The sequence below is a fragment of the Filicampus tigris genome, chromosome 16 (genome assembly GCF_054856515.1).
Source record: "Filicampus tigris isolate MCC_2025a chromosome 16, RoL_Ftig_1.0, whole genome shotgun sequence".
In the NCBI taxonomy this organism is placed as follows: Eukaryota; Metazoa; Chordata; class Actinopteri; order Syngnathiformes; family Syngnathidae; genus Filicampus; species Filicampus tigris.
Genome location: NC_141232.1, coordinates 3,568,775 through 3,581,779, shown reverse-complemented (window position 1 = coordinate 3,581,779; position 13,005 = coordinate 3,568,775). Strand labels below are relative to the sequence as shown.

Below are 13,005 nucleotides of genomic sequence, written 5' to 3'. Positions count from 1 at the left end.
ACAAGTATGACACTTTTTCTGGTATGTTTGGCAGTTACAGAAATTTACCACTAGATGTCACTGTGAGACAAATAGTGTCAGGTCCGCGCTTGTCTTCGTCTCTAAACTTGTTGACCATTTTACAAGTACAGTACTTTTTACACACAACGACAACAACCATATAAGTCCGCGACAACAATCATCTCAAATAGCCACATTCAGTGGCACATTCGGCATAACAAGTGTTTACCGAATTTTCTGCAATGGAAATTCAATCATGTAGAAATAGATTTTTGAAAAGTAAAGGTCGTAAATTGACTGAAGCAAGAAGCAGGGCTGACCCGACCAGTGTGTGCGCGCGCGTCACTTTCTTCCCGCCTCCTTGCTTGCGGGCCCGTGCTCGTAGTACGGCGTTGACGTCACAGAGTGGAAGGAGACTCCGCTGGGCTGCGGTCGGCGGCAGGTTCACAAACTTCACGCATGCCCGACAAACGGACGGACGGACGCCCTTCTCCTCCACTTGCTCCTCTTCCACAAACATCTTTGGGCTTTGGACCTCCTCTGTGGCGGGTAGACGTGCTGAGATTATGTTCACTAAACTAACGAGCTAACGGACTAACTAAACAAGCTACAAGTCCGTTCTCATGGACGCCAAGTGGGCAAGTTACAAGCCTGCTTTTGGACCTTCTCCTCAAATGTGGACGTGATGATGATGATGATGATGGTGGTGGTGGTGAGGATGATGATGGAGATGATGTTGGTGTACTGATGTTTGAGAAAGAAGATGATTAGCGAGGAGAGAAGCAGCCACGTCAATAAACAGGCGGCCGTGGTGGGCTTGCTGATCCGCTCCCCCAAGAAGAGACTCGCCCAACTCGGCCGGAAAGCCAGCAATGGATCAACGCAGTAAGGCTTTGTATCCCACTCATTCTACGAATTTCAGAAGTTTGGTATTGTATCACAGTCAGATTGATATCTGACTGATTGATTAGATAGCTCTATTTTGTGCTTTGTCCAGCTTGCTGCGCTTGTACAGTATCCCAATTTTCTATACAGCAAATAGGATACAAGTATTTATGAATGTGAGTTGAGGAACTTCTTTTAGGCAAAAATAGTGCTTTGCCACCATCCGCTAAATTATAAACCTTTTGGGGAGGCGTCAGTTGCTGGCAGATTCAGTGGGGATTCACAGCATATGATTGATGAGTATGTTTGTTGTGTACATGTGAAACGTGTTATCCTGTGTGCTCCAGGTCCAACAGTTCGGCCGGCACCGTCCGCTCGGCCGAGAGCTCAGGCGTCCGGCAGCCGGCCAAGTCCAAAATCCGGCGCCACAATAACAACAACAACAACAAGCGTCTGTCCGGCGTGTTCAATCACAGCCCCAACCTCCGCCGTAGCGGCGGCTCGGGCTCGGCCTCGGCCTCGGCGCAGGACGACCCGGCCGAGCTGTCCTGCCAGCTATCGGTGCCTGGCATCCTCAAGATCTTCGGCAGCGACATTTGCCAGGGTGCCAACTACAAGAGCGTCCTGGCCACCACGCAGTCCAGCGCCAAGGAGCTCCTCAAAGAGGCTCTGGAAAGGTCAGAATCACAAGTGAGCGGAGAACGTCTCCAATCAGATGTTGCTCGGCTTATTTTATCCTTTAACACTGAATGGCAGCCGGTATTTTTTTGGCATACAAAATCTTTTCTTCTGTGACTAAGTGAGCAGCTAACCTTGAACAAAGAAAAAGTAGAGTCTCTCTTTCACCTGCCCAAAAATTTGAAATCGTGTCCTGTTTTTCAATAAAAGGATGCAAATTAATGTATCAATTATTCAAAAAAATAATCAACAGATTTTTGAGTTATGAAAGTAATCGCTGGTTGCAGCCTTTATCCCTCCCCAAAATATACCTGACTAATGTCATTTGTTTTTTCAATAAAGGGATGCAAATGAACATATTTTTTTTATCCGATTTATCAATTAATCAAAATAAATAATCAACAGATTTTGGGGTTATGAAAGTAATTTGCTTATTCAGAAAAAATATACCCCATAAAGGAGGAAAAACACAGTAGCGAAACTTGACTAATATAATTTGCCTTTCCTGTAAGCGAAAAGGAACCAATCGATTTCTGCGACAAATGATATTTTTGTGAGCACATTCTTGAATCGTTGACCAAAGTTGTCCCCGTTCAGGTACAACCTGGAAAAAGCGGACGCCAGCGCCTACGTGCTGTGCGACGTGATCGGCCAGACGGGCGCGGGCGGCCAGTGGCGGCGGGAATGTTTCCGCGTGGTGGGCGACCACGAAAAGCCGCTGGTGCTGCAGTCGCTGTGGAAACCCAAAGAAGGATTCTCGCGGCGCTTCGAGATCCAGCTGAGGCTGCGCGTGGAGGAGCAGAGCCTTAGGGAGCGGGACACCGTCACGGCAGGTATACCGTTTGAGCCTTTAGTCCAGATCCTGTTTAAAGCGGAAGTCAACGCAAACGTTTTTTTTTTTTCAAGAATATGTTCTATGCAAGCCCACTAGTTGAAACAGGGCATTCTGATAAATACTGAGTTTGTGGAATAAGTGTTAAATACCCGTTTTTAGCCATCTCTGGGGGCGGCCATTTTGTCATTTCTGTTGACTGAAAATGACATCACAACTGCTCACAACCACCAATCACGGCTCAGATTCAGAAAACAGGTCAGCCGTGATTGGTCGTCGTGAGCAGTTGTGATGTCATTTTCAGGCGACAGAAGACAAAATGGCCGCCCCCAGAGATAGCTAAAAACGAGTGCGTTTTGCTGCTTAACTTATACTCCACAAACGCAAAATTAATAAGAATGCCGTGTTTCAGCTAGGGGGGCTGCTGGGAACATATTTTTGAAAAAAATAAGTTTAATGCTTTAAGAAAGAGTGAGTTTGCAATTCTCCCCAAAAATCAGTTCACTGGCCGATGCGCCACATCCAATATGGCCTATGTGCTGACGTACGGTAGCAATGGGCCAACCCACAAGATGAAGTGTGTATGTGTATGGACTTCATTTTTCCATCAGCGGCGTCCGTGGTCCAGTGGAAGGATTTAGGGGAGACGCACAGTCAGCCCTTTCTGGCTCGCTTCTTTGTCCTCCTCCTTATCTGCGCCGCTCATGGAAGGCGGTCACGGGAGACCAAAGCTGTCCTTATCTTTGTTTACGACGCTGAGGCATCCAAAGCCGCTGAGCGCCACGTGATAACCGCCCCGTTATCACCGCCCCGTTATCACCGCGCTTCCTGCTCGCACAGGAAGTTCAAGCTCGGAGTCCCACGAATCTATTCGATGAACTGCCATGTGTGGCTTTTGGCATGTCTGGCGATATTCTCAGCTCATTTCATTGTCCGGGCTTTGAGGCGATCGTAACTGCACTCTTGTGGTTGTGATAGAAGACGTCCCGACGCCTCTCATTCGTAGGTTAAAAAGGTGTATGTAGGTACGTGGTGATTTATCTGGTGTACCCAGGATTACTGTGCATAAACTAAGAAGCATAAAGTGAAAGAAGTGAGTGGGCCATATAGTGCGTTGGCCACCCCCCGGAATAAATCTTCTCCATCTTGATTTTGATGCTGCTCTCTGTTGTGTCCAGGCATCAACGCTCAAGCCCGCAAGCTTCAGCGCAACCGCTCCAGGGCCACCTCGCTGTTGGTGGACAGCAGCGCCGCGGAGGGCGTGGACGGCCCGGACTTCTGGAGGAGCCTGAGCGAGATGGACCTGAGCGCCATGGGCAAGGAGGCCCGCGGGCGGGGCCGCTCCCCGGACAAGGACGAGGACGAGGACAAGGACGAACTGAGGCTGCTGGGCATGGAGAAGGAAGAGACGGAAAGCAGCGACGACAACGCCACGCAGTACTCCATACACCCGCCCTTTGACTTCCCTTACTTCTTGCTCCTGCATGGATACAACCACAGACAGGTGACGTGGTAGTGTTTTGGATTTATTGATTAGCTTTGATTGTACGATACAAACGCTCTGCGTGTGTGTGTGTGCGCGCATGTGCACGACACTAAAGTTCTCTTAGTGAGCTCATGGGTCAAGTGTGTTACAGACAGGACAAGAAGTCCTTCTGTTGCCACATGCTACGTAGCCTGGGGAGGACACACACACACACACACACACACACACACAGAAAGAGATAAACCTGATTACAAGCAGGTGGGTTATTCTGAGAGGGCGTGAGAGTTGGGGGAGGGGCCATCCCATCACATGACGCCTCGCCTCCAGAAAGCTGAAGCACTTCCTGTTTGTCGCCTGAGGCAGACAGGAGTAAGCCGCAAGTCTTAACCTTTCCCTTTCAAGCAAGTCCTAAAATTGTCCATTTAAGTCGCGAGTCATGTGACCTGAGCAGCCCACGGTGACGGTGACGTCGCCGACGTGCGGCCGTCTCACGAACAACAGCGAGATGCTTCGTGACGACCCGTCCTCCAACGCGCTGAGATGTTTTTTTTTGTTGTTGGTTTGCAGGATTTCGTCATCTACCTGCTGAGCGGGAGCAGCGCGGTGCTGGGCCGCTGCGGCGAGCATCGCGCCGGCGAGGACGAGGAGCGTCTGAAGGTGGACATCCTGCTCTTCGCCCCCGACGTCCTCCCCCGACACTGCCGCGTGCGCCGTCTGGACGCCGCCACCGTACTCAAGCCGCTCCACGGCGCCGCCGTCACCAAAAACGGGGCGCCCCTGAAGGAGGAGGCGGAGCTTCACCCTGGCGACCTGGTGGGCTTGGGGGAGCATTACCTGTTCATGTTCAAGGACCCCACCGGCGCGGCGGCCGGACCCCTGCACAGCAAGGTTCTCAAAGTTTGGGAGTTTTCAAGCGTTTTGGGTTGGTTTGGACTTTTTGGTTTTTATGAAGGCGGATTATTGCCACACCAGAAAAAAAAAAAAAGTTCAGTTGCTGTTATGACATAAACTTCACTTTAAAACCTGATAAATTTCTCATTTCATAAAGGTAGTCAACGCAAACATTTTTTTTTTTCAAGAATATGTTCTATGCAAGCCCACTAGTTGAAAGAGGGCATTCTGATAAATATTGCCTTTGTGGAATGAGTGTTAATCCACTCGTTTTTAGCCATCTCTGGGGGCGGCCATTTTGTCTTCTGTGGACTGAAAATGACATCACAGCTGCTCACAATGACCAATCACGGCTCAGATTCAGAAAACAGGTCAGCCGTGATTGGTCGTCGTGAGCAGTTGTGATGTCATTTTCAGTCGACAGAAGACAAAATGGCCGCCCCCAGAGATGACTAAAAACGAGTGCATTTTGCTGCTTAACTTATGTTCCACAAACGCAAAAATTAATTGCCCTTTTTTAACTAGTAGGCCTGCTGGGAACATATTCTTGAAAAAAATATGTTTGGGTTGACTACCGCTTTAAGGTGAGAACTTATAGGATAAAGACCAGACCCATGAAAAGCAAAAATCTTCATACAATTGACGTCCATTGTAAATGCATTGAATTTTAGATTTTTTCCTTTTTTTTACCCCCAAAAATTGTTGAAAAAACTGCCCAAAAACGTTTTCTTAAAAACCCTTTTTTTTTTTTCTGGTCCTTCCGCATTAACTCGAATAACCTCTCGGCAGACGCCCCCTTGGATGATCCGCCTCTGTCCCAACTTGGCCGCCGAACTGCCGCCCACCTGCCGATGGTGCGGCCGGCCTCCTGCCGTCGCCAGCGGCGACCAAGCCGGAGATGGCGGCGCGGCGCTGTGCTACGACGCGGAGCGGGAGGACGAGGTCCTGCGGCAGATCGTGAACATGTCGCAGGCCGGGGACGCCGGACCCAAGCTGACGGCCGCCTTCCTGCTCAGTCTGTGCATCCGACGCTCGGCCGCCGCGCGGGACCCCCGCCGCTTCCGACGCCTCCTGTTAAACATTGCGGCGCGCGTGCAGGAAGCAGTCTGGGTACGCGACTTCTACGCACAACAACTTGACTCATCCTCGACAATTCACTGTCACCTGTTTTTATCGCGTGACAGGACAAGACCAAGGAGCTTGCGTGGATGCAGTCAGACAGGTGAGTGGACTCATGCCGCACTTTGCTGCGTCCTTCAAAAAGACACATGGACGTCAATGGTTTGTTTTCTCGTCTTCTGTCCGGATTAGCGACCCCCCGGCGCAGACGCGGGAAGTGATCTCGGGTCTTCGTCCTCTGGCCGCGTGGATGGCCAACACCATCGAGCTTCTGCACTTCATCCAGCACCGCGTCCCTCAGCTGATGGCCGCCGGGAGGGACCGCCCCCGGCCAGGTGAGCCGCAAACGCCCGCCAACGTCCGTCCGTCACTCACGCCGGCGTCACGCCGACAGATCTGATGGATGAGGAGGAGGTGGCGTCCACTCGCGCCGCCTGCGAGGAGGCCATGACGGTGCTGGAGGAGGTCATCATGTTCACCTTCCAGCAGTCTGTCTACTATCTCACAAAGGTCACTCGCAAACACACGCACACTTTTGACATTTTTACTATACACTATACCTACCGTGGTGTCAGAGTATTTTAACTCACGCACATTCTTACACACGTGTTCACACACGCACACACCCATTGTCTCCCTCACACACCGTCATTCTGTCACTCACATTCACATACACACTCACACCTTTCTCGCATACAGTTCTCTCTCACACGCACACACACACAATGTGTTTGGGAAAGTTGTACTGTGTAAACAAGCGGCACACACAATGGAAAGATCAGCTGGCCTTATCTGCATCCCTCAGCGAGGAAAGGCCTGGCAGATAGCGCAGCACTCATTCAAAACACTTTCACATGCTCTAATAATCCTCTCACACACACACACACACACACAAAATTCACACGGACCCCAAAAAACCAACGCACAGTAATATTCTCTCGCATGCACCAAAAACAATATCTCCGCACTCATCCCCCAAAAATACCGTGCACATGAAAAGTCCTCTCACAAACACCAAATGAAACCCAAAACACTCTCACACAATTCACTTCTCACATTGACCTCTCACTCACACCAAAAATCCTCTCACACCCACCTAAACAAAAAAAACGTTCACGCACGTCCTTATTCACCAAAAACTCTCACGCTTAGGGGAAAGAAGTGGATATGTTTATTCACTGTGTGTGAGTTTTTTATTGTGTGAGATATTTTTGAGCGTTTTTTTTTTTTTGTGTGTGCGAAGAGGTAAATGTCATTTTGGCCCAGCGCTTGGACCTCATATTGATTTCTGCTATGAACATTTCAGCTGACTGATTCGGTCGGGTCTGACCTAATACTTTTGTCCGTACACACATTGTTAGAACATCTCTCGCTCTGTCTCACACATACACTCACACATTTTAGTGTTTCCAGAGAGGAAGTGAGCGCCTGGGTGTGTGTGTGTGAGGAAGGAGTGTTTAATTTCCTGTGAAATGCGTTGGAATGCTGACAACATTGACAATGTGGACTTCTGGAGTACGTGATCGCAAACTTGCCGGAAAAATGCGAAAAGTCACACTTTGAAAGGAGTGAAAAGCCAAGTCAGTGATGACTAAGCACCTTCTTTTCCACATTACGCGCTCGCCTTGATGGTGAGTCAGCGCTGCTTTTCTATGGAGCTTTAGAGTGCCTCATGGTGACGATGTGGAAAAGCCCCTCAATGTTTTTCATCGATTCAAAACTTTTTTCTTTTCGCTTGACGGGGAATTTTTTTCGGCCCGAATTCAAAACGTCTCCTCTTTCTCGTCCCCCGCAGAGTATGTACTCTGCGCTGCCGGCCGTGCTGGACGGAAACCCCTTCTCGGAGAGCGGGCATCTGCGCGTGCCCGACGGGCTGAGCGGCGTCCTGGAGGTCCTGAAGGAAGCGCTGCAGCTCTTCACCTCCTTCCAGGTGCACGCCGACGTCTGCCTGCAGCTGTGCGCGTACCTCTTCTTCTTCATCAACGCCTCGCTCTTCAACGCGCTCATGGAGAGAGGTAGCTAGGCTAAGCTAAGCTAAGCTAACCGTGCTCGCATTGTTATTCAGTACGGAGTGGCACCTCGACTCGGTCTAGGTTGCCTAAATGTTGTGAAAGAGCGACCGGGGGACGTCCTTGTGGCCGACTGAGCCGGTGTTTGTCTTGGAGGCTCGGCGGCGGGCTTCTACCAGTGGTCTCGAGGGGTCCAGATGCGCGCCAACCTGGACCTGCTGATGGACTGGCTGCAGAGCATCGGCTTGGCCGACGTGGCCGCCGACTTTTTCCAGAAACTCTCGGCCGCCGTCAACCTGCTGGCCACGCCCAAAGAAGCGCTCCTGCAGGTCAGAGCTCCTTCCTTCCCGTTGGAATCCGTCCAACAGGCTCACCCACGAGCAAACATTTGGGGTCCCGGGACGGACCCAAGAGGACGCCCTGATAATCCGAATGCTTTATTGAGCCTTTTAATGAAAAGATGACGCCACCAAATTAAGTGTAATTGATATTCAGCTATTGTGGCTAGCTCTTGTCCACTGCTTCCACTAACAACAGGGCTGCGAACAAAGAGGAGCTTTTTAATGGAATAACAAGTCCATGTTTGTGTTTTGTCATCCAGCACGCATTCTACTTACTGTCTGAAAAACCATACACAACACATTCAGGTAAAAAAAAAAAAAAAAAAAAAAAGAAAATGTAAACAAACACATGTCAAAGTACAAATCAAACACTCATGCTTAGCAACTCAAAGTTGGATGAGTTAGCGGTGTTAGCAGGAGTATTTTGATGAGCCCCCCTCCCTCGGCCCCTCCCACCCCTGCTACTGCGAGTGCGGCATGCGGATGTTCGGAGCAAACGAGGTGGATGTGGTGCACGGCGGCGCAGTTATTCTGGGACATGGCGCTGCCGCACTCGCGCATAATCAATGGCCGCGTGTTCCAACTGCACTGCGGGTGTGTGTGTTGCTGAGGTTTCTAAAAGTAGTCTTCTGAGGTTTCCTTCAGCGGACCACGATGATGAGCTCACCATCTCGTGGCCCTCCAGCTCAAAATAACAGATTTCATTCAGTTTGTCTGTCGACAACACGCTGGCGCCGCTTTGGAAACTCGCACATTGGAAGGAGTTTGCTTGACTTGCTTCCAAAATCTTTCTGGGACGCTTACTTCGCGCCTCTTGAAAAACCTTCAATGTGCTTTCCCGAGCTCGTAGCCGAGAACATGTTTGCTTTTTTTTCTCGCAGGCGTCGTGGACTTCCCTGAGGTCCGAGTTTTCCGCCTTAAACGCGGCCCAGCTGCGGCACATGCTGACCCAGTACAACGCGGGCAAGAACCGACCCGCAGGCTGGACCCCTGGACCGGATCACGCCGACCACGCCTGCGGCACGGGTCGGTCCACGCGCACGCAAAGAGACAGACGTTGTGTGCCTCGTCTTATCGCACTGCCAATCGTGTTGTTAGAAATAGTTAACGTGTGTGTGCGTGTGCTCATGTGCAGCGGACATTTTGGAGAGCTTTGACCGGCACCCGCCGCTCATCCTGCCCAGCAGGAGTTTCTTTTTGGAAGAAGCCCACCAGGACCCCGCCCTCCTGGAGCAGCTCGCCCACCTTCAAAAGGCTGTCGGCCAGACCTCCCCCAGGGAAGGGCCACGCCCACAAGAGGAGGCGGAGGCGGAGGAGGAGGTAACAAGTCAACACAGTCAGCAAGTTGCCTGCATTTTCTGGATGGAAATGTTGCTTTATATCCACCTCACGCTCCCACACTCTAAAAACAAATAACACAATTTGGGGTCAAAAATGGACCGATACACAAATTGGGTCAATTTGACCCACTGTCTTGCATTGTTTTGTACAAAACAGCCCATTTTTTGGGGCGTTGTTTTCTGCAAAAACCAAGAGAGTTGGGTCAAATTGACCCAAGTTTTGGTTCGGTCCATTTTTTACCCCAAATTTTGTTATTTTCAAACCAACTGTTTTTAGAGTGTACTCTGTTTGTCCTCACTCGTACAACAGCTTTGGTGCACTAATAGGACAAGTACATGTTACTACTACGAGTGAAGCAAAAGTGTGCACTAGTTGACAACTGCGCGCTACTAGCGCTACTATGTGACATTGTAAAATTCTCATTTTTAATATCTAGTGCTTAGCTAATAATAGTAGGGCACAGTTTTGCCTCTCTAATTCATATGTAGTTGTTCTTCTAGTATGCCGAAGCTTTCCTACTAGTGAAGAAATGTCATACAGTAGTGGAAAAAAAATCTTACTAGTGAGACACAGTCATTGTACTAGTGCGTTGAATTGGATATCAAGAATTTGGAGTAAACGCCCCGAAGTGGCTTGATGAAAAGCCTTGACTAGTGCGTGACATTGGCCGACTTGTTGAACCTGTTTGTGGTACTAGTGCAGCATTGTAGTTTACTAGTGAGGTTAAATTGTATACTAATAGGCCAAAAATGGCTCTTATAGTGGGGAAAAAAAATATGACGAGACACAGTGGTCGTAATGACTGACAAATGGTCTTACAGGTGAGGACAGAGGTTGTCCTAGTACATCCCTTAAGCGGCTATGAAATAAATGCTCAGCGGTCTTTCCGACTGGTTATTGTGGACGCCCCCAGATGGTGCCTGAGGAGCACACGTCAGCGTCTTGCGCCCCCCGCCAGCCGCCAGATCCCGCCAGCGTCGGCGAGGAGGTGGCGACCCGGAAGCCAAACGGCGCGGGGCCGGGCGCCGCCGGCCGGCCTGACGCAAGCCCCGAGCCCGCCGCTCCTCCGGGCCCGTGCCGCCTCCTCACGCCTCCCGACACCCCGCAAGCAAAGCAGACGGACGCCCAGCTGCAACTCGGTAACGGGCGCTCGCGACCGTCTTCCACTCACGGGCATCGCGCATACTTGCACTTAGAGCTCACGCTCTCACCATCGCTGGTAGCACATGTTGTGCTCGCCGCTGCTGGTTTGTTGCACCTTGGAGAAGTTACATTTCATGATAATAATATTATTCAAGTAAAAAAAAAAAAAAAAAAAAATACACAAATATTAAAAATATCTAATAATTAAGAACATTTAAAAAGGTAAACATTTGGGGAGAAAAAAGCAGGGAAAAAAAATCATGAAAAAAGGAAAACGTGTAATATGAAATAAAAGTTGTATTTTTTTTCCAAGGAAAACAAAAGGCATAGTGCAATATTCAAGTTACAGGAACAAAGTTCTATTTTTGTCATATTTCAAGGGGGAAAAATGGACAATATTATAGAAAGTTCTATTTTCCCTTGCGAAGCGGCGCAAAGAGAGAAAAAAAGTTCAATTCTAAATCACATTAGTTCATCTTGCTAATGTGAGCTGCCCACCACCCACACACACACACACACGCACACACACATGCACCCCCCTCCTGAGCCCCCCCGCCGTGATGCTTTAAGCTTGAGGATTGACTTGATCTGAAGCAGATGTCTTAACTCTCATTGGCTCATTTCTTACTCTGTAATTAGCATTTGCGCGTTATTATTCCCCATTCATTAAAGAATTCACCTCATCAAAGTCGATGTTAAAATGTTCATTTTTGTTGTTGTTGTCTTGCTTTTCACATTCCCTCAACTCACATTCTGCTGTATACTTGTACTATAATAACGTCATTGATTCATGATTCGATTCGGAAATGGAAACTTGCGTTTGTTGCCGAACGTGCAGGCGTGCTCCCATCATGCTTTGCGTGCCGCCTAAACGTTATTTGGAAAGTTTGCTAATCCTTTAATCGCTGCCAAGAATTACAGCGAGGCGCTGAGGTCAGGACAGAAAAGAACGACGGCGGCGGCCGGGGCAGCGGCGGCCACCCGTCAGGACAATTTACAGTCCACTTGCTGCCTGGAATCTTAATCGGGCGCATGCGCTTTTGTTCGCTCTGTGTGTGTGTGTGTGTGTGTGTGTATTTAGCATGCTAGGAAAGCGCTATACTGTTAGCCGAATGACATTTGGGGGTGAATTTTTCTCTTGTTTACATGCAGAAGCTGGGCAAGTTGCCGAAAAAGAAGAAGAAGACGACGGCGATGGTGACGACGTGTTCACGGTGGAGATCCACCGCGGTCCCCACGGTCTCGGCTTGGCGCTGGTTGACGGCACGGTGCGGCTTCCTTCGGGACAACCGTCGCCTCACTTTTACCCAAAAACTCCTCGCGCTATTTTTATTTTCTTTTTTTTGGCGTAGAAGACAGCGCTGAGGATGAGCGGAATTTACGTCAAGTCGCTGGTTCCCGACTCGCCTGCCGCGCTGTGCCGTCACCTCAAGACGGGCGATCGAATCCTCGCCGTCAACGGCGTCAGCCTGGTCGGATTGGACTACAGCGTGTGAGTGCAAGTGTGTGCGTGTAGAGCGGGAAAGGTGGACCTAAAATACAAACTCAGTTGTTGGTTTTTTTTTTCATATAACTAATTTGAGCATGTCGAAAGCAGGGAATCGGGGGGGGGGGGGGGGGGGGGCTTTTGAATATGTAGGTGTAGCGTGGACTTACTTCAAGTGTTTTTTTTTTTTCCTAGTGGGCGTGAAGTGATTCGCTCTTCGGGAGACTCGCTGAGACTGCTAGTGGCCAACATGGATGCCAACAAAAACGCCAACAAGAGCTCACAGACGACCAAATGCTGAGCAGGAAGTCAAGACTGTTTCCTGTTTCCTGCTTCCTTTCCGGAAGCTTCTCCACTCACTCCAAATCCTTTTGTTGTTGTTGTTCTATCTTCCCAATGTTTTTACTCATTTATATTTATAAACATTACTATTTTCTCATATTTATACAATTCTTCAACATATACACAATAAATACATGCCATCGTGTGTGTGGTGTGCGGGTGCAGTGTGTTGGGAAAGCAGTAGGGTGTGTCTGCACCACTTTTTTTTTTTTTTTTTTAGTCTTATTTTTGAAAGAACTGTGACCACAAGTGTGCACACAGGAAGTCACCCTGATGACTTCCTGCACGAATCCAAAGAAAACATTCAAAGTGTTTGGTCGCCCCCTGGCAGCTGCATGCAGTGCAGCATGCATCTCAAAGCACTTTTCAAATCCATCCATTATACAATACAATATGCACTTTACATTTCAGGGAAATCTCAAAAGTGCTAACTTGTGTCGATGACATTAGCA

The 13,005-nt window shown here is 49.3% G+C and overlaps 1 protein-coding gene across 2 annotated transcripts; it reads left to right on the top strand.

The window, feature by feature from the left end:
- The first annotated feature begins 335 nt into the window (after nt 1-335).
- LOC147134126 (ras-associating and dilute domain-containing protein-like) lies at nt 336-12,698 on the top strand. 2 transcript variants are annotated; one of them, XM_086056479.1, is made up of 17 exons: nt 336-885; nt 1,233-1,562; nt 2,161-2,396; nt 3,574-3,899; nt 4,449-4,769; nt 5,562-5,882; nt 5,957-5,994; nt 6,084-6,226; nt 6,286-6,401; nt 7,687-7,906; nt 8,057-8,229; nt 9,123-9,267; nt 9,377-9,561; nt 10,496-10,721; nt 11,878-11,993; nt 12,081-12,217; nt 12,407-12,698. In XM_086056479.1, the coding sequence occupies exons 1-17, from the start codon at nt 764-766 to the stop codon at nt 12,510-12,512; spliced, it is 3,261 nt and encodes a 1,086-aa protein (XP_085912605.1). In that variant the 5' UTR covers nt 336-763; the 3' UTR covers nt 12,513-12,698. The 2 variants fall into 2 exon arrangements, with proteins under 2 accessions (XP_085912605.1, XP_085912604.1); XM_086056478.1 differs by having other exon boundaries at nt 12,078-12,217.
- Nucleotides 12,699-13,005: the final 307 nt, after the last annotated feature.

What these genes read in the sequence shown, in the direction of transcription:
- LOC147134126 (XM_086056478.1), top strand. Translation starts at nt 764, where the DNA reads ATGATTAGCGAGGAGAGAAGCAGCCACGTCAATAAACAGGCGGCCGTG. An exon ending in CCGGACCCCTGCACAGCAAG is followed by an intron (nt 4,770 to 5,561) that starts GTTCTCAAAGTT and finishes ACCTCTCGGCAG; the next exon opens with ACGCCCCCTTGGATGATCCG. An exon ending in TGGCGCTGGTTGACGGCACG is followed by an intron (nt 11,994 to 12,077) that starts GTGCGGCTTCCT and finishes TTTTTGGCGTAG; the next exon opens with AAGACAGCGCTGAGGATGAG.